The 20,324-nt window shown below is 48.3% G+C and overlaps 1 protein-coding gene across 15 annotated transcripts in view; it reads right to left on the bottom strand.

The window, feature by feature from the left end:
- The window catches only part of Dnmt3b (DNA methyltransferase 3 beta), a 98,700-nt gene that overhangs the window by 69,162 nt on the left and 9,214 nt on the right, over positions 1–20,324 (bottom strand). For 2 of the 15 annotated variants that reach the window (XM_050151054.1, XM_050151053.1), the window contains exons 1-4: positions 14,979–15,948; positions 2,966–3,143; positions 2,324–2,385; positions 1,634–1,750 (exon numbers count right to left, since the gene is read on the bottom strand). In XM_050151054.1, coding sequence (XP_050007011.1) covers positions 1,634–1,750; positions 2,324–2,385; positions 2,966–3,137 — 351 coding nt within the window. In that variant the 5' untranslated portion in view covers positions 3,138–3,143; positions 14,979–15,948. Of the gene's footprint in view, positions 1–1,633; positions 1,751–2,323; positions 2,386–2,965; positions 3,144–14,978; positions 15,952–20,324 lie in introns of those variants that run through there. The other 13 variants (XM_050151050.1, XM_050151051.1, XM_050151055.1 and 10 more) reach the window with 12 other exon arrangements.

The raw sequence follows: 20,324 nt of genomic DNA on the forward strand, positions 1-20,324 counted from the left end.
GACTCATTCGACCTCCAAAGGGTCACACCCACCTTAAGCCAAGCATTATTTCAAAAGGCTCAAGCCTGAAAATGCTGGCTTATTTAGGAAAGCATTGGGGATGGGGCACACGTCAGAAAAGCTCAGTTTTCTCAGAGTAGTGTGAACCTGCCTGTGGCCACCACTTATTCAAATTCTATACAACAGTTGATGGTTAGTGTGGCATCGTCTGCCTGTAATCCCACCATTTGAGAGAATATCATAGGGGGCTGAAGAGATGGCTCAAAGGCTAAGAACTCCGACTACTCTTCAGAGGACCCGGTTCAATCCCTACTACCCATGTGGCAGCTTATAACTGTCTATAACTCCAGTTCCTGGGAACCCAGCACCCTCAGACACATAAACAGGCAAAACACCAATGCGCATAAAAAAATTAAGAAAAAAAGACTGACGTAGGAAAGCCAAGTTCAAAAACAAGAGTTGAAGTAACTAGAATTCTATGTGTACAATGAGGGGAATACAAACTCATAAAAGGTGATAATACAGTAGCAGCCATTTCAACAACTCTTTGCCTGTTTTTTGTTCTGATTGGTGGATGTTTCTTCTGTTTCGTTTTGTTTGAGATGGTATTATTTATTCCTCTCTGGTCAAGGGTGGATTAGAACTCACTGCACATACCAGCCTATTCAATGTTTTCTTGAGCCTGGGCAAACACTCATAGAAGACAGTGACTCACAGAAGCAACAGGCAACTGAGTCACCACCCAGACAACTACAAATCCATCACATGCGTTAGTCATGAGAAAGAAATGGCATGATGAACAAGTAAGAAACCAGCAATGTTCAGGCTGACAGATGTGTTCCAAAGTTTAAATCATTGGAGGGTTGTGAATATAGCTAAACCACTAGAATATAGCTTATTTTGTATAAGCTCTGGGTTTAAGCTGCAGCTGCAACCAGGTGTGAGGTGCATGTCTGCAATGCATCACAAGAGAGGCAGGTCAACTATGACCTGAAGACTGATCATGCCTCCAGCTTCCAGGCACCAGTGTTGCAGGAGTTCCATACACCCAAGCAACATCTCATCTCCTGGCATCAGCAGGGATCTGCATTTAAACATGATCACACAGTGAGGGTGAGATACAGCCTGTTGTTGCATTGGTGACATTAATTCAGGACCCTGGAGCTTTAGTGGGGAAAGCAAATGATTGCAAAAGGCTCCTCAATGGGATGGTAGTCAGAAATGTTGATGATAACCAAAAGTTAAGTGGCTTAGTTCATCAAGCATTTGGTGACATGTTCAGTGTGTTAATCGGACACAGCTCATCTGCTCTCCACTCTGTCAAATCTTGTTTTTACCTTGAGGTTCAGGTTATGATCTAAATTATCCTGCTGTGGCTGGGGGACATCAAAACTTAACTAAGGGGTTCAGTGGATTAGGGAACTTGCCAAAGCCTGCTGCTCCTTGAGTTTGGTCCCTGGAATCTCCAGCTGGAAGTATAACCTATTCTCATGTGTTGTCACTGGCCTACAAACATCCAACACACATAAAATCAAATGTGTCCAAAAATTTGTTTAAATAATTGTCTAAGCCTTATTTTCTATGCAGGCCCAGGAAAGGTAGGAGGTGCCTGAGTTCGGCAGGTGGGACTTACAGCTGGGCTTTCAGAAGGTGACCTGGTCTCCTTGGTCTCACGTGTGAGCTTTGGCATCAGTAGAATATCATCGCCATCCCCATCCTCTGCCTCACCATCTCCATTTCCTGTCAGGTCCTATGTTAAAGGAAAGAGGACGATGTAAGGGAAACAATGGTACAGAAGCATCATTCCCTTGACATTACCCTACGAGTACCCAAAATACATAAATACATCCTATAGTCACCTGGGTTTTTTTTTCTCTATTTAAAATTTCACACCTGCTAATCACATGATCGTTCACAAATACTGGGTTGAGAAGATAAATCCCAGATCACCAGCAAGTTAAGGAAATGACTCTAACGTAGAATGCTGCCTGCCAGGCACCCAATTAACTTAGTCACAACACAAGTGAGAGGACAGGAGACATGTGGGTTGTTAAGGCCACCTGGCTTACAGTGACATCTAAGACACCAGAAACTGTCTCGGACAACCAAACACCAAACATACAATGGCCAAGGTGAGCCCATTCCAGAATGAGTCGAGTTTTGTTCTATTAGCATACTGATGACAGATAGGGAGACATAATTTCAAATATACAGGAAGGAAGGAATAAAAGACTTTCCGGTGCAGCAAAGAATTTCATTTGTCTGGCTTCTCAGGCAATCTAAACTGAAAGGTGCAAAACCACATGCTGAGAAGAGGTGGTACCTGAGTGTAACTCAGCAGGCCGGAGACCTCCCTCTTTGACAGCCTTGATCTTGATCTGCGGCCTGCAAGGAAGAGTTGGGAGTCCACATTTGGGAAGTAGGACAGTGATCACCAGCCTGGAGAGTGGCCTTGCTAAAAGGCATCCTCAACATTCTGTCTTGGGCCAACCCCAAGCCAGTCATTTTAGGAAGCCAGTGTCCCTCATCAGCTCCATGAACTCACAGGGAGAAAGGACAGAGGGCCTGGATTCTGCCTTCCTCTCCACAAAATAAGCATTGATATCTAAGGAGGAAGAGAAGCCCATTCCTTCCTAGTCCATGCCATGTAACTGGCTGACAGGCTACATTTCCAACTTTCCCATGGCCAAGCAGCTCTTGGGATAAACAGGGAAACAGGCCACTTTTAGCCGGTTCAGAATGTCCTAATGGACACTGTAGAGGTCAAGAATAAGAAAGGACAATACAGGGGACTCCAAACCAGTAGTGGAGGACTTTCAGGTGGTCTGGGAGCTTCTAAGAGGAAGAGGCAAAGAGGCAGCATCTCCCCATCATGATGAAGCCCATATCAACAGAAGATAACCAATGAGCCAGTCTCTGCTGAGACCAATCACGGAGCCTGCAGTGTCAGAGCTATGATGCTCACCTCTGCTCTCCAGTGTGCTGTCAGCCTCTGTGCAGATTGCCTCCAAGACTGGGGGTGAGGGAGCATCCTTAGTGTCTGAGGAATGGTCACTACAGTTCCCATTGACAATGACACATTCCTCACCCCCACTGGCACCCTCTTCTTCATTCAGATGTCTGCTGTCTCCCTTCATTGTTTCCTGGGAGAAAAGATCCGGATAAGTAGGAGAAACGGGGGCATGAAGGGGCTGCATATTCCAAGTTTTATATCACAGGTTCTCTATTCTCAGCCCAAGAAACCCCAGGACATATTCCGAGGCTGATATCCTGTCCATATTCCCAGATGCCTCCTAATTTGGAGGCTCAGGACCTGGTTCAATGTGGCTGGCTAGGTGGGCTCAAAGTCCCAAGACAGAAGAGGAGGGTGGTGCTAAGGCTGGGGTCTGAGACTAGGGCTGCATTACAATTGGCCAGTACTTCAAACAATGCCATTTAGGGCATGCTTATCTGGGCCCACTGGAGCCAACCTAAGATCTCTTCTTCCTGGCCCCTTTTCCCTGACCAGCCTCTGCAGAGCCAGTTCACTCTTCCATCATGACCCCTTTGTTTGGGTCTCTAGGTCTCCTTTCCCCTTGCCCCTCCTCTCAGATAGGCTTCTCAGCAGCACAAGACCCACCCTAGCCCATCCTCTGGGGCCCATTGGTCAGTGGACCTGTCACTCATTGCCTCCCTCATCAGCTGGGGATGAACCTCAAGTTCTGAAGGGAAGGAAGAATGTAGGAAAAGCAGTGGCAAAAGGCTGTGGCAGTCACCAGGATTGACAGATCTTACTTGTTGTGGCCTTGCCCCAGACCCAGGACTTGGTCTTCCTATTGCTGTCTCTCTAGTAATCCAGCTAAGACTGTGAGAACCAGGTCCTCAAAGATGAATCCGTAAGCCTGTGTGACCCTTGCCCTGACTCACACAACACTATGAGCACCAATTAGGCATGTGTACATGTAAGAATCTGTACCTGTCCGGGTAACCTGTACACGCTTTGAATCAACACTCAGGAGAGGTAGAGGCAGATGGATCTCCAGGACACACGGGGCTACATTGTAAGATCCTGTCTCAAACCTCAAACAACCACACACACACACACACACACACCCAAAAAAAAAAAAAAAAAACAAAACTGTACCTTTCTAACAGACAACTGTGTGCCCATTCTGGTGCCCCTGGAAAGAACCTGAGGTCAACACGAAAATGCCTCAGAAGACAAAGGATGCTGAGAATGTGGTGCTTGCCTGGCATTTCAGGACCAGAGTTAGAAGACCAGCACTGCAAAAATTATGAATGGTAAAATATGGCCCTGACTCTAAAAATGAAATAAGGGCCACGCACACAGGAGACAAGGATCTCTCTCTGTGAGTTCAAGGTCAACCTGGTCTGTAGAGTAAGTTCTTAGAGAATTTACCACCATGAGAAAATTAAAGCTATCCATAGTTGCTCACATTTGTAATAATTTGTAAGAATTTGGTAAACTAAGAAACATAGCCTCAAAAGTCAAAGCCAAAGGGCTACACAGATAAGCCCTGCCTTGAAAAATAAAAAAAGGGGGGGCTGGAGAGATGGCTCAGAGGTTAAGAGCACTGCCTGCTCTGCCAGAGGTCCTGAGTTCAATTCCCAGCAACCACATGGTGGCTCATAACCACCTGCAATAAAATCTGGTGCCAACTTCTGGCCTGTGGGGACACATGCAGGCAGAACATTGTAAAAAGGGGGCGGGGAGAAGACAAACAAACAAAAACCAGACTGGACCACATAGTGAAACCTACTTAAAACTAAAGTCCCAGAACTGAGAACGCAAAAGCAGGCAGATTCCTAAGAATCTGAGACCAGTCTAGTCTACATAGCAAGTTCCAGGACAGCCAGGCCTACATCATGGGACCCTGATAAATAATTAAGAGATGGAGAGATAGCTCAGTGGTTGAGAGCACTGGCTTCCCACTTTTTCTTCCAGAGCACTAGGATCAATTCCCAGCACCCAGATGGTGGCACACAATCCTCTGTAACCGCAGTTCCAGGGGAGGCACTGTGCAGACATCTATGCAGGCAAAACACCCACCAACCAAAGTAAATAAATCTTTTCAAATAATAAAATTATGTGAATCAAATATAGACAAAAAGGCTTTTTATCCCCCCAGGAAATGAACGTTAAGTTTACTTTTTCATTCTGTCAGAGACAGATTCTACTGTATCCAAGAATCCTTAGACAGTGCAGGCTGGCTTTGAACCCATAGCAGTTAGCCTCAGAAGTACTGAGATTGGAGGCGTGAACTATGCCTGGCTTGCTCCTTCAGCTGTGTGCGTCCACCCTTTTGATACTGAAATATGTTAACTACAAATCTCAGGCATGAGAACTAGATATATCAAGTCTATACACACACACACACACACACACTACTGTTTGGTTTTTTAGTTTTGTTTTGTCCTTTTGTTTCTTTGTAGTCCTGACTGCCCTCCCGAGTGCTATCAGAATTAAAGGCATGCACACTGTCGTAAGTTTCTACCTTTGAACTGATTTCAGTTATCCACGGGCATCAGGTTGCATCATGCCTGGAATCTCATCCTGTGTTCACGTCGTACAGCCCAAGGAAGTCACTCACCACATACCCTTATGTGCAGGAACTCTATCTGGTTTCCGGTCTCTTCCTTGCTCAACACTCACCATGAAAAGCTATCGACCAGGCGAACCTTCTAGAAGCAGCACCTAGTGCTGGTGCCAGAGTACATGATAGGCTTCTTACCCACCAAGAGGCGCTGTGTAGCTCAGGATGAACAGGCCCCATGTTGCCCAAGGGTATATTTGCAATTTATTCAAGGGAGCCCATACTGCCTCCTTTATACTTGCCCAAGCATGAGCTCTCCCCAAATGGGGTATGTGGACCTCATTACAACTGCAGGCCAGAGCCAGAGCCAGAGCCAACCTTGGACTTGATAATGCAGGCTTTCGCTACAATCTCAGTCTCAGGCTAAACCTAACTAACCTGCTCCACCAGGGTTTTAAACTTTATCAAGATCCTTGGCTGATTAGTCTGCACATTAAAGATTCACTGTTCTTACACAGACAAACAGAAAATGAGCTTCCTTCACCTGCACCCGTGATCCACAGAGCTTGGACTTCTTTCACAACTCAAGGACTGTCTTCTGACCCCCAGGCTAGGGGAAGTGTCTGATCCAGTCCCATTAGCAACGCACCATGGCTTGGTAGAACAAAACGGCTAACTGAGGCCAGTTCCTGAGGCCAGAAAGGCAGACTTTCAGGAAGGCTGCTAGAATGTGTTCAGAATAAGCATTTCCCCTCAGACCATATCAGTGTCACTAAGCAATCTGAGTGGCCTGCTCTGAGTGGGAGACTGAACCCTAGTGGGACACTTGAGGGTCCAGGCCCTCAAGACACTGAGAGGGGGAGCCATTCAGTCAAGAGCTGGTGTGGGGATGGAGCCCTAAAGCAAGGGCATGCATGACCTCCTGCAGGGTGGGCGGTGGGTTTTCTCACACAACCTTGGACTTCAGTCCCTCAGACAGGCCCTAACTGGGTCACCAGCAGCCAGACAGGACTGGTGCCCTCTTCCTACACAGGTCCAAGCGGACCTGCTGCCAAGAGCTGACAATGATTAACTACCTCAGACCTTCCCCCAGGGCATTAGCAATGCCTAGTAGGCTAATGTCTGATAGGTGGGCGGCATCCCTTCCCACAAGCACACCAGTACCCCACAGAACTCCTGCCTGGTCCCACAGCCAGGGCCTGGCAAGGAGCCCTGTCGTTCCTGCCCATTACTTGGGTGCCCTGTACAGGATGAACTGTCCCCCTACACACTGGGGCTGGCCATTACTCCTGTTAAAAGCACTTCTCTGGCAGAGCGGCTCAGTTGCCCTGCAAGGTGGCTTACAACTGCTGCAACTCCAGTTACATGGGCCTGCCTGACTGCCTCTTCTAGTCTCCTCAAAGACCATACCATGCTCACATAGTACGGTCCAGGCCATTCAGGCCTACAAGTTACACCCTCCCTACAAAACAGACTGGATATATAACTTAGGTAAAGAGAACTTACTTGCCTAGCATTCATAGAGCCTGGCACCCCCAAAAGTCAGTTCACCCTCAGGGATTGATATATGCCAGATAACAAATCTCTTCCCAGGTACCTCATTTTGGCTTCTGGCAGCTCAAAGCTAACATTTCCTGAGTAATATGGCCCCTATCACAAGCCAATTGCCTTCATCTACTGATTTTCCAGTAGGATTGCTAAACTGGCTTTCTTCCCGGGGGAGGTCCTAACAGGTCACTACACTGTCTTGTCAAACTGAACACAGGTAGCATTCTCAGGTCTTTGCTGTTTGTAGCCCGAACACAGCACATATGGTTGGCATCTCCCACTGGCAACCATGCAGGAGAAATTAGGATGTCAAAAGTAACCCTGCCAATTCGAATGCCCAGGCAGTCTAGGGCACATACATGCCTTACTGATATTTCTGGAGACAAGCAGATAGACCCCTTACGTGCTATTAAGGATGCATCAGCCATCCAGGGGCTTGGAGCATGATCTAGTATTGTGTTTACCTTCCCTAACCTTGGGAGCAAAGGTAATCTGACTGTTTCCCAGAGATGGGGTCCAGCATGACTCAGGGATGGGCAGCAGTGCAGGAACCAGGTCAGAGGAGATCAAATGCAATATGGCAGACAAGAGGAGGAAATGACACCCCCAATTAGACTCAAAGAAGGCCCAAGAGCTCCTACCAACCACAGGAATGAATTTGATGTCATCCTCCAGGCTGGCCAGCAAGGCAGCTACTCCATAGCATCTTGTAATATTAATGGCATTCAATGTGTCCCTGACAGGAAGGAGGGTGTCAAGGGTGCCAAGGGAAAGTGGAAGTCTGTCTCACCTACAGCTGCAGGACAAAACAAAGGAAAGAGGCAGAGAGTGGAAGAGTCTCACCTGCCCCGTTTAAGTAGTTCTCTGTAAGGGCCCTGACAATCCACAGCCTTACTGAGTGTCACCCCCAGAGAAACAGCACTTTTTATAGGAAGATACACTGTAGCTCAGAGGAAGCAGCATCTAGTCAGGTCCACACAGCTGCCAGAGTCAGAGACTTAGTCCACTATAGTTCTTACCAGGCCTGGGAACATGGCAGAGGTCTAATTAAAGTTTGTGGGGCTAGAGAGGGCTCAGAGACTAAGTTAGCATTTGGTGCTCTTCCACTGGACGCCCTCTTCTGGCCTCTGAGGATAATGCAAGTATGTGGTGCAGACACATGCAAGCAAAACAATCATAACCATAAAAAGTAAATCTTGACCAAAATAATAATAATAATATGGGGCTGGAGAGATGGCTCAGAGGTTAAGAGCATTGCCTGCTCTTCCAAAGGTCCTGAGTTCAATTCCCAGCAACCACATGGTGGCTCACAACCATCTGTAATGGGGTCTGGTGCCCTCTTCTGGCCTGCAGCATACACACAGACAGAATATTGTATACATAATAAATAAATATTAAAAAAAATAATAATTGCAGAGGGCTAGAGAGAGAGCTGGGTCATGAAAGCCACCAAGCCTGACAGTGGGAGTCCAATCCCCAGAACACAGGTACATGAGCATGTGTGTACTACTGTTTTCATTGATTATTTTGTTTACATTTAGGTTGTGAAGACTGGTACTCCCTACATAGATCAGGCTGGCCTTGTACTCAGACCCACCTCCCTGCCTCTGTCTTGAGTGCTGGGATTAAAGGTGTGTACCATCATGCAGAAAGGGACACCCCGTACCCAACAGTCATGCTACTCTGCCGGTGCAGAAGCACCAGAGCTTGTCTTAGGATGAAATTCTGTCATGTTCCAAGAACCACATCAGGTTGTCTGCATGTCCACCTCACATACCAAAATGTGTAGTTTGAGTAAATGATTTAAAAAAAAAAAATCAAGCCAGGCACTGGTGATGCACACATTTAATCCCAGCACTCAGGAGGCAGAGGCAGGTGGATCTCTGAGTTCGAGGCCAGCCTGGTCTACAAAAGCTAGTTCCAGGACAGACTCAAGCTAGAGAAAGAAAGAAAGAAAGAAAGAAAGAAAGAAAGAAAGAAAGAAAGAAAGAAAGAAAGAAAGAAAGAAAACCTAGCCCAGGATATGGCTTTCTCATCCTGCCACACACCTGCCTTTGATATCAAATGTCCTTGAAGCCAGGCATGGTAGTGAATGACTAAAATATCAGCACTTGGAACGAGAGGATTGGGGGTCCAAGGCCACCTGGGCAGTACAGTCAGATCCTGTCTCGAAAATAATTTGTATCCTAGCATTCAGTTGGTGGCTCACAAATGCCTAAGTCCAGTTCCACTAGGTCTACTGCCCTCTTCTGGCTCCCATGTGCACTACATACATGCAGTACACATAAACAAAATAGGATTTTAAAAACAGGGGTTGGGGGAGAGAGGGCTCAGTGTTTAGGAGCGTGTATTGAGGGGCAGCAGAGGGCAGCTCCTGCCAGAAGGGGCCGTGTTAAAGTAGAAAAACCTGAGCATCACAACCATGCTATTCTTTTATATTTATTTATTTATTTATTATGTATACAACATTCCTTCCATGCCTGCCTGCATGCCAGAAGAGAGCACCAGATCTCATAGATGGTTGTGAGCCACCATGTGGTTGCTGGGAATTGAACTCAGGACCTTTGTAAGTGCAGCCAGTGCTCTTAACCTCTGAGCCATCTCTCCAGCCCCCAACCATGCTATTCTTAAGCATAAATGGTGAGACTAGAGAGATGGCTCAGCAGTTAAGAGCAATGACACCTCTTCCAAAGGTTCAGAGTTCAATTCCCAGTAACCCCCATGGTGGCTCTCAACCATCTCTCGTGGGATCTCACGTCCTCTCTTCTGCATAAAGGTGTACATGTAGGTAGAACACTTCTATACATAAAAAAAATTTTTTTTAAAGAGAGCATAAAAGGCATAAGCCTGTAATTCCAGCACATGGAGGCAAGAGGACCATTAGTTCAAAGAATCCCAGCCTCAAGCTCAGCCGGAATATTTGAGACCCTGTCTTGATAACATTAAATGTATGTGCAATATGTGAATGGCAAGTTCCAGAAGCAGGGGTCGGGTCCTCTGGAACTGGAGTTCCATATGGTTGGGAGCCATTCTATGGGGGAATGAATGCAGGGGCTCTCTCTATAAGAGCCAAGTGTCCTTAGCCACTGAGCCCTCTCCTGCATCAGAAGCCACCTTTTGAGGACTGCCCCATTACATGGGTGAGGTTCAGATTTGTCCACCTCATAGCCCTGAAGCAACTCAACAGGAAAGGTGTTACTGGTACCAACCTACACTGGAGTGTCTCCTGTCAGCGCCTTATTGGATGAAGTCAGGTTGAGGCAGGGGCACTAGAAAGTCATTTCCAATGGAATTCCAATGCATAACCCACTCCAAGCTAATGAGACCATCCCTGTTGGTGGTGCCGTTGAATGTAACCCTGGTTGACCTGGAACTCACTATGTAGTACAGGCTACCCTAGAACTCTTGTCAATCTTGTCTTAGCCTCCTGGAATGTTGAGTTTAGAGGCACCAGATTCTATCCATTAACACACTGTGAGGGAAAAAATTCTGTGACCAATTCTGCACACAACCAAAGAAATAGATGAGCCTGCTGGGCCGTGGGGGCACATGCCTTTAATCCCAGCACTTGGGAGGCAGAGGCACATGAATCTCTTGAGTTCGAGGCCAGCCTGGCCTACACCATGAGTTCCAGGACAGTCTACAAAGCTACACAGAGAAACCCTGTCTCAAAAAGCCAAAGAGAAGGAGGAAAAGGAAAATAGATGAGCCTTCCTACTACACCCAAACAAGGCAGGGCCAACAGGTTTTTCCTAATTGACTTTTAGTTACAGTTAGGACACAGCTTTCTTCCGTGCTGCCCGGGTGTCACCAATGTCAGTGTGGAAGCTGCTGAGACTAGACCACCCATCTTCTCCATGAAAGAGGAACCTATACCAGGCAAGCTAGATGATTCTATTCCGACTGGCCAAGGCTGATGGACTTATCCCAAACAACTTTTGACCAGAAGAGATCAGGGAATATTTGTCATAAATAATAGTGAGAGAGTAGCCAGGCGGTGGTGGCTCACGCCTTTAATGGCAGAGCTTAGGAAACAGAGGCAGGCCAGCCTGGTCTACAGAGCAAGTTCCAGGACAGACAGAATTGTTACAGAGAAACCCTGTTTCAAAAAAGCAAAAACAAAAACAACAAAAGACACAAGAAATTAAACAAACCAAGTCCAGGAGAGAGAAAAAAACACCACTTTAGAAATTCTACTCCCAAATCTCAAGCAAAGCACTGCCCAAAGAAAGTTCACTTGTTGAGCCAGCAGTTAGGTCTTCTTTGAGGGGTGTTGCCAAACCTGACCAGGGCCTCATGCAAGCCTCCTGTACCCTACAGAAGAGCTCCTAGGTCCCATTAACCAATAAGTCCCATAAACAAGGGCTACAGAGAAAGCCAGTCTCAAAAAAAGATAGATAAAACTAAGCTAAAACATGTTGTTCTGTATATATACACAGCACAACGCATTAAACCCAGGGGCCCCGTACTGGCTGGGAACTACATCCTCTACATTTGACTCCTCAGAGTCTTTCCTACTGTTTACTCAAGGGAACTTCATCATCTCCAGCTCCCATAAAGCAAACTCTATAGACAGAGCCAGGTGGTGGTGGCACACACCTTTAATCCCAGCACTTGGGAGGCAGAGGCAGGCGGATCACTGTGAGTTTGAGGCCAGCCTGGTCTACAAGAGCTAGTTCCAGGACAGGCTCCAAAGCTAGAGAGACCCTGTCTTAATAAATAAATAAATAAATAAATAAATAAATAAATAAATAGCAGAACAAGGGAGCTCAGGGCACCTCCTTCTTTGTAGAATGTCGACCCTGGGCCCTGTTCATGTTGCCTCATATTACCACCCTAAAATGGATTTTAATTAAACTTGGGCTTTCCTCATATTGAGAATGAGCAATTGGTCCACTAACCTAAAAGTATGGGCAAAGGTACAACCATATCCACTTCTCAGCTGGGAGGGTGCTTCAGAAAACTAACTCAACACAGCAACAAGAATGCATGTCCCCAGCCAGAGGCAGACGACCTCCAAACACCTGCCCTGTGCGGCCCTGCTATCCTTCCGCAGGGCAGTGGTCCTGAGATAGTGACAGGCGCTAAAGTGCAAATGTCCCCTACTAAGAGCTAGTCACAACCAGGGAGGTGACTGGATCTCCCAGAGCCCCATCATCTATAAAGGGGCTCCCCATGGGATTCACAAAGTCCCACTTGCAAAGGACATGACAAACAGACCTGCTCTAAATTACAAGTATTGAGGGAGGCAATGGATGGAGGTTAGGGAGGAGAGGAAAGGAGGTCAGGCAAGCCCATCCTGGTAAGTATACACCTGAGGCCAGGCCTGGTGACACATGCCAGCACGTGGGGGCAAGGAAGCAACGCTGTGGCTGTGTTTGAAACAGATTATGTAACAACAACAAAAAAAAGCCCTATTATTTCTTAAAGAAAAAAAAATCCACCAGGTCTGAGATTGCCCCCTGTACCACAGTAAAGTACCCGGGGAAACTTCAAATTTATCAAGGGCTATCTCAGAAATGCTTATCCAAACTGACATGGAAGTTGGTCTGGGACAAAGAAATGCCAGGGGACATTTCCCTGGATGGAGTGTTTGTCCAAAAGTCCACTGAAATCGGGTGCCTCGGGCTGCCATAATGAGGGGTGACAGGCGTCTCCAGGTCACAGGCACCACATGGCTGGAGGAAGGGCAGGCAGAGAAGCAGCCTCCCCAGCCCCACCTCCCTTCCTCCTCCCTCAGCCCCCTGCAGCTCCCAGATCCTCTTCTCCCCTCCCCCAACCTTTGTAGGGGTAAGGGTTTTGCCTATGGCTTTAAAGAGGATGTGGCTGGCCTCAGCAGCCCCTTTGTCTTGGCTCTCTCCACCCCGACAGGAAAGGTGAAGGATTTTGCTTAGCTTTACAATTACACCTTCAGTTAGCCTCACGCTTGGTGGGGGAAGGAACAAAAAGTAGCCCCAACCATAAAAACACAGCCCTTTTTCAAAGGGAACAAAGGGGGCTGGTGATGGAGATGGCTCTGCAGGTAAAGGTACTTGCAGCCAAGGCTGACGACCTAAGCTCACTCTCCAGATCCACATGGTGGAGTGTACTACTTCGTGTTTTCCTGACCTTCACAATGGAGCCACATTCGTGTACACACATATAAAATAAAGTATAATAATTTTTTAAAGGAAACAAAGACAGCCCTTCCTGCCAACTCCCCAGTCACAGACAATGATGATTTAGAAATACTTCCATAACTAAGAATGAAACAGTACCTCAGGAAGGCAGGAAAAGGAGGGGCTGGCAAAGGTGACTCTCCATTCGGCTCTCAGCACAGGCTACCTCGACAGTCACGTGCTGGGGCCTACTCTAGGTGCCACTGAGTACTCCACCTTAAAGATGGGAGGTTTTAGAGCTGAACCCAGCTTCATCCCTGATCCTTGTGAAGATTGTTCCTATTGCACGGATGTAACAACTAAGACACTGGGCTAGAACTCTAATTGCTTTGCAATAATACCATCTAAGCACAAATCCAAAGCTACGCTTGCCTGAGAAAGTCAGCCCGTGCTGGGAGGTAATGAGGCCAACTACATAAACACAAATGCTTGCTGCATTACCAACCCTACAAAAGTTTTGCCTTGAAGGTGGGAGATGCAACCCAGTAGTAGATGACTTGCCTGAAATAAGACCCTGGATTAGGTCCCAAAGCACCTTTTTTGAGGGGAGGAGGGGCAGATAAGATTCCCAAATCTGGAAAGGCTAAGTATATACCTGAGGTTTCCAAGGGCCAGCACACAAGCCTTAACAGGCCTAGCGGACACAGGGTCAGTGTCGTCGTCAGTCCGCCAAAACCCACAACATCCACAAGTCAGGAAGCACTCACGCTACTGGGCCCTTAATTCCTTTTCCTTCACACGCCTCAGACTGCAAAGCGGGAATCACGGACTCCGTGCCGCAAGCCTCAAGGATATAGGGGGTTGCAGGCTGGAGGCAGAGGCATGTGGAGACCACAGGACTGCAGCCACAGGTGGTTAGAGCAAGACACGCTGCGCCTCTGGGCAGTCCATCCTTGTGACCACAGGACTCCGTTTTCCCGGTTGAACCTTCTAGCCTGGAAGAACTCCACAGGCGTCCTTAAGCAATCCCTGAAGTAAGTACAGACGCTCGCATGCTAGTAAGTGAAGGCAGAGGTTTCTTTTGTTTTATTTTGGTTTTGATTTGTTTAATTAAGGTCTCGGTGTAGGGATTGGGAAGTGGGGCCACCTCACCCCGGAAGAAAGTTAAGAATGGAAAGTGAGCCCCTAGGGCAGCCGGCGTGGTGAGGCACCGCCCCCAGCTCCTCCCTGGCCAGGTGTGCTCAGGCGGCCCCTCCCAGCCGCCGGCTGCACCTCAACTCAGGTGGCTCCTCTCCGGAGGACCCCGGGGACAACGCCCATCTCGCATCCCCACTGGCCGGTACCCAGAGCACCATACCAACCTGGGGGTGTCCGTCACGCGAAGTTCCAAGTCAGAAGGGATCCAAATTCACCGCTACCTTGACGAGACAGCTTCTTCCTCTACATCCGAACCATCCCTCCCCGAGGAGGCTCCGGGTGAGCCGGGGCCAGGTAAGGACACTGGGTCCCGGGGACAGCCACCCGTCGAGCCCCATTCCGCTCCCAAGTGCCCTCAACTCGAGATTCCAGAGAAGCGACACATCTCCTTCCCTGAACTCTTCATAAAAAATCGGGTGCAGTGGAGGCGTCGCTACCTCTGCCCCCATGCCTGGTACCCGTGTCCCCGTACCGCTAAGCACCACGCGCCCCGTTCCCTCCGGTTCCCCGCAAACCTGCAGGCGCCTCTAGAGGACCTGTCGCCCCGGCACCCACCCAACCCGACTCCAGCTTCCGGTCCCCTGGAGCGCTGGGCGCTCACCTGCCGCGAGGCTTGCTGTGGCGAAGCGCCGTGGTCCCGCTGCGGGTCGTGGCCAGCGGACGGCGCGGGGTGCCCGGCTCGCGAATCTCCGGCGCCGATCGCCGCGCTACGTTTACTTGGGCCGCTTAACCCCCGCGCTGCCGGCCGGGAGCGGCCGTGCGCTCGCCCGCGCGCCAGTGGGCCGCCCGGGTTAGTTCGGGGCGTAGAGGCGGGAGAGTCCACGCGGGCTGCAGCTGCGAGGCGAGGGGAGGCGGCGAGGAAGCTGTGGGCCAGGCGAGCACGGGAGTGGGTGGGGAGGGGGCGGCGCCGCTGCCCTTGTAGCCCCGGCCCGGCCCTCGCCCCGCCCCCGCCCGGGGGCGCCCCCACCACAGCCACTCACCGGCCGGCCGAGCCAAGGGGACGGGCGAGGGAGATTTGAAATCCCTCCCGAGCCTCCTAGCCCCGCCTCCTCGGGCGCCGCCCCTGGGCCCCCTATTTCTGGAGGGTCACCCTCGGGAATGATCCGATCCCACGGGGACTCCACCTGAGAACCCCTGTGCTGTCCCCCACGCCCGAGCGGATGCACACACGCACATGCAAGCACACACTGGCAGGTCTGGATGCCCGACCCAGAGAGGGAAGAGCTCCCGCTGGAGTCACACAGCAACCCTGCATCCGCTTTTCCACCATCCCTCCGCTGCAAGGCTGGCCAGGGCGCTGCTGTGGCCTTGCAGGTCACCAGCTAGGGACCCAGTTACTGCTTCCTGCCTTCACCCAGCTTCGCCTTTGTCAGCCATTTTGAAGGGAAAGGAGGCCCTTCGAGGAAGAAGAAGCAAGCATTCGTGTTCCCCCGACTACCTGAATTCTAGTGCCAACTGGGGAGAAGTACTATTCCGCAGCTTAGGGCTGCCTCGGCCATAAGTCCCATTGGGAAAACATTACTATTTATAATAGGCACCTGACGTTTATATTTCTTTATTTTCTTTCGTGACTGCTTGTTGTCTGTCCCCATACTTTAGATGGTGAACACCAAAGTAGATACTAAATAAATATATGTTAAATGAATGCGCAGAACGAACGAATGCAATGACGAACTACAAGGCCAAGCACGTGCTGGCTCCACTCGGCCTTCACAAATCTCCTACTCCATTGGCTCCCTGACTTCACTCCAACCTGTTCTCCGTTTTACTGTTCCTGAGATGCACCAAACAGTTTTCTTAAGGTGCATGAGTGCTTTGGTGTCTCTTTCCTCCTTAGACTCTGTTTCCTTATGTCTGTCACAGGAGGAAGCTTTTCATTACTACACAGGACAATCTTTCCTTCGAGGCTCCTTGTGTTCCCATAACACTTAAGCCTCTCTAAGATTGTCTTGTATATTCTTGTCTGCATTTCCCTCGCAGGGGGGCAGGGGACCTCACTCTAGGAAGATGGAAGCCACAGCTCTCTGTCTCTACAGCCCACAGGGGGCCTAGCATCAAAAGGAGCTAACTCAACACAAGTTTGCTGAATGAATGAATCTCCACAGGTTTCCTGCCTCGGGGGCTCCAGCTTGAGTTAAACACAGCTTTCCCCAGCACCTCTGCCTGGCCAGAGAGTAATTGAGCAAGTGGGGACTACTTTGGGAACTTCAGGTTTCAACATTCTCTGAGCCTTGTTCCACTTAAAAAAGAATAGAAAGGCCAAGAGACAGAAGAAGAGAAAGACTTAAACAGAGCCCAGTGGAGGCCTGACCTCATGGGGAGGGCCAGCAGGAACTTCTTGGAACTGGGACAAACAGCTCTAAAGTGTGACCCACGAGTTGGTGCAGAAAGAGAATGCCTTAAGCATCCAAATTAGCAGGTGGTCTTGGTCTTGGCCTCGTAATTTGGAATGGACCATAACTATCCAGAGAATAGCAGAACCTAGTCGATCCTGCCTGGAATCCCAGCGCTTTGGAGTTGCATCATTCAAGGCCATCCTCAGCTACACCTCAAGTTCCAGACCAGACTGGCCTGTATGAGTGTATGAGACCTTGCCTAAATCCCTCTCTCCCCAACCCAGGAGAAAAAAAAAAGTCAGGAGAACGGGAGTAAGAAAACTACCTTCAGGCCTGGACAGATGGCTAAGTGGTTAAGAATGCTGGCTGATCTTCCAGAGGATGGAGGTTCAATACCAAGCGCCCATATGCAGCTCACAACACAGTTCCAGGGGACCCAACACCCTCTTCTGCCTTTCACAAACATACATGAAAGCAAACACCATACACACAAAATAATAATCGTATTTTAAAAGAAAGAACACTAGGGAAGCGTGATGGCGCATACCGTTAAGCCCAGCACTTCTGAGGTAGAGACAGCAGGATCTCTGTCAGTTGGAAGCTGGCCAGACTGGCCTCCGTTGCAAGTTCCAGATCAGTTAAGGTTATCCAGTGAGATCTTGTTGGAAGAAAGAAAATAATCCCAAGAGAGCACAAAGCTTCACAATTTGAAAACTCATTCGTCATACTGGTGGACTCCCTTGAGCTACAAGACCCCCCCAGTAAAGACAGAGCAAGGAGCATCAGCCGGAGTTTGGAGCAGTGAAGAGAAGCTCAGAAGAGGGAGGCATTTGTATAACACCACCTTGACTGCACACCTGTGTCCGTCAGCAGTGTTTATTGTAAGATATAGCTGGTCATAATCATCACAACCATGCTGCTAATCGCTGTGTCCTAAGGAGACTAGGGTTGGGTGTGTAGCTCTGTGGCAGAGGCCTGGCTCGCCTACTATGTGCAAGGCTCAGGGGCTCCATCCTCAGCACCGTATGCAGCATGCACATGCATGCACACAGAGATCTATGATTAAAGCCCATTTGTTTTACATTCAAGAGACAAAAAGAAACTGGGGTTGGTGGCACACTTTCAACTCTAGCTCTTGGGAGATGGAGGTGGCAGGATTGCTAGGCATCTGACACAGGCTGGACGACATGGAGAATTATAGGATAAGCCTGGACCATACAGAGAGATGCCTCCCCCTTTCCTTCAACAAAGAAGGAAGAAAGAAAACACATCAACACAAGGATGTCCTTGCTCTTAACAAGCAGGAAATACCTAGGACTATAATGCCACCTGCTCACTCTCTCATACAGGAAAACAAATGCATTATTTGCAGGAGGCAGATTTGAAAGCAAACAAGGCAAAACAAACAAATGGGCAATCTGCTTTTAAAACTTTGTATATTCCTTGTACTTGTCTTATAATGTCGAAAATTTTGTGTTTCATTTTTTTATCTGGTGTGGCGGCTGGAGGTCAGAGGACAGTTTTTCAGGGCTCTCTCCTTTTCCACTATGTGGGTTCTGGGGCTTGAACTCAGCTCTTCAGGCTTGACAACAAGCAGCGCCTTTACCCCCAGAACCATCTCACCAGCCCTCTTAAATAAAACTGGTATTCAAGAGCCAGGTGTAGTACACCTTTTTAATCCCAGCACTTGGGAAGCAGAGGCAGGTAAATCTCTGTGTGTTCAAGGCTAGCCTGGTCTACGTTGGGAATTTCAGGCCAGCCAAGGCTATGTATAGTCAGACCCTGTTTCAAAGATCAAACAAAGAAAATTTGCCCTATTCAGAGGTATTATAGAAATTAAGTTGTAACATAAAATAGACATTAAAACTAGACCTGGTAGTTTATAATTCCAGCACTTGGGAGGTAGAAGTAGCAAAGCTGAGGAATTTAAGTTCTCCCACATAGTGAGGCTGTCCTGGTCTACCAGAGACCCTGCCTCAAAAAAAGCAAACAAGGGCTGAAGAGATGACTCCGACATTAAGAACACAGGATGTCCTGCCAGAGAATCCAGGTTAGATCCCAGCACTTAGAGCATTTGTAACTCCAGTTCCAGGGGGTCTGATACCTTCTTCTGACCTCCTCGGACATCAAGTAAATGTGGTAAAACATTCATGCATATAAAATAAAAATAAAGCTTAAATCCCACCAAACAAACAAAGGGATCCAAGCCTGAGAATCTGAGTGTAATCCCTGGGACCCACACACAGTGGAAGGTACAAACCACTTCCAGCAAACTGTCCCCTGATCTCCACACCTGTGCTGTGTCACACGCACCCACACATGCACAAAATAAATAAATAAATGTGGTTTGGATTTTTTTCTTTTACATTAAAGCTAGGTGTCACATATCTGTTGTCCCAGCAATCAGAAGGTAGAAGCAAAAGGATTTGTAGGGTTTCTAAGGCAGCAGAGTCTTGTCTTGAGCAACAGCAAAAACAAATACCAGGTGTGCTGGAGCCCACCTGTCATCCGAACACTTAGGAGACGGAAGCGGCAGGGTCTCCATGAGCTCCAAGTCAGGCCAACCACAGAGCAAGACTCGTACCAAAGAGGAAGCAAAGCAATAACCTCCCTTTCCTCCTTAGCCAGGTGTAGTCTCCCTGGGCCCCAAATCCAAGGTTTTAAGTTTGCTAAGAGGACCAAGGATAGCCTGGGCTACCTGAGACGGTCTACAAAGAAAGCTACCTGCAGATGTACACATCTTACTAATCCCTCTGCTCATGAACGAACACGGACAGACTTCCGCTCACGCCAAGGATTGATATTTGTGTTCTATCCTGCTGTCTTAGAGCAGCAGTGGGTACTTACTTATTTGCTTGTTTGTTTGTTTGTTTGTTTGTGTTTTTTTCTGGACAGGGTTTCTCTTTGTAGCCCTGACTGTTGTGGAACTCACTCTTGAATTCACAAAAGCTGCAGGACTCTGCCTCCCAAGTGCTGGAATAAAAGACTTTCGTCACCACACTCAGTTTATTAATTAATTAATTAACTAAGCAGTACTGGGAAGTAAACTCGGCACTTTACACATGCTAGGCAAGCGCTCTACTGCTGAGTCACAACCCCAGCCTGCCTGTGAAGCCTTTGACAGAGTACCGAATACACATCCTGGGGTTCACTATGGACGGGGTATTTTAATGAATACCCAACACTAGATTCTATATTCCTCAATTATCTTTAAAGCAGAGGTAATAATTTTAGCTACTCAACGTTTATAGAAGAATTATGTTATTAAATACAGAGAAGGCATCTCACACAGTGCCTGGCCCATTGGAAACTCATTAAAGTGTTGTTAGATAAAACCATAGTGTCATTGTGCAATAAGAGCAGGCATAATGCCCCGTGCCTGTCATTCTAGCACTCCTGACAGAGACAAAAGAATCAAAAATCCAAGGTTGGCAACAGGGAATAGTGACACATGCCTTGAATCCCAATACTCAGGAGACAGAGGCAGGTGGCATCTATGAGTTCAAGGCCAGCCTAATCCAAAGGACTTCGGCTAGTGGGTGGGAGGGCTACACTGAGAAACCCTGTCTCAAGAGAGAGAGAGAGAGAGAGAGAGAGAGAGAGAGAGAGAG

Source organism: Alexandromys fortis, unplaced genomic scaffold (genome assembly GCF_014885135.2).
Source record: "Alexandromys fortis isolate MF-2015 unplaced genomic scaffold, M_Fortis_MF-2015_v1.1 scaffold_27, whole genome shotgun sequence".
Lineage (NCBI taxonomy): Eukaryota > Metazoa > Chordata > Mammalia > Rodentia > Cricetidae > Alexandromys > Alexandromys fortis.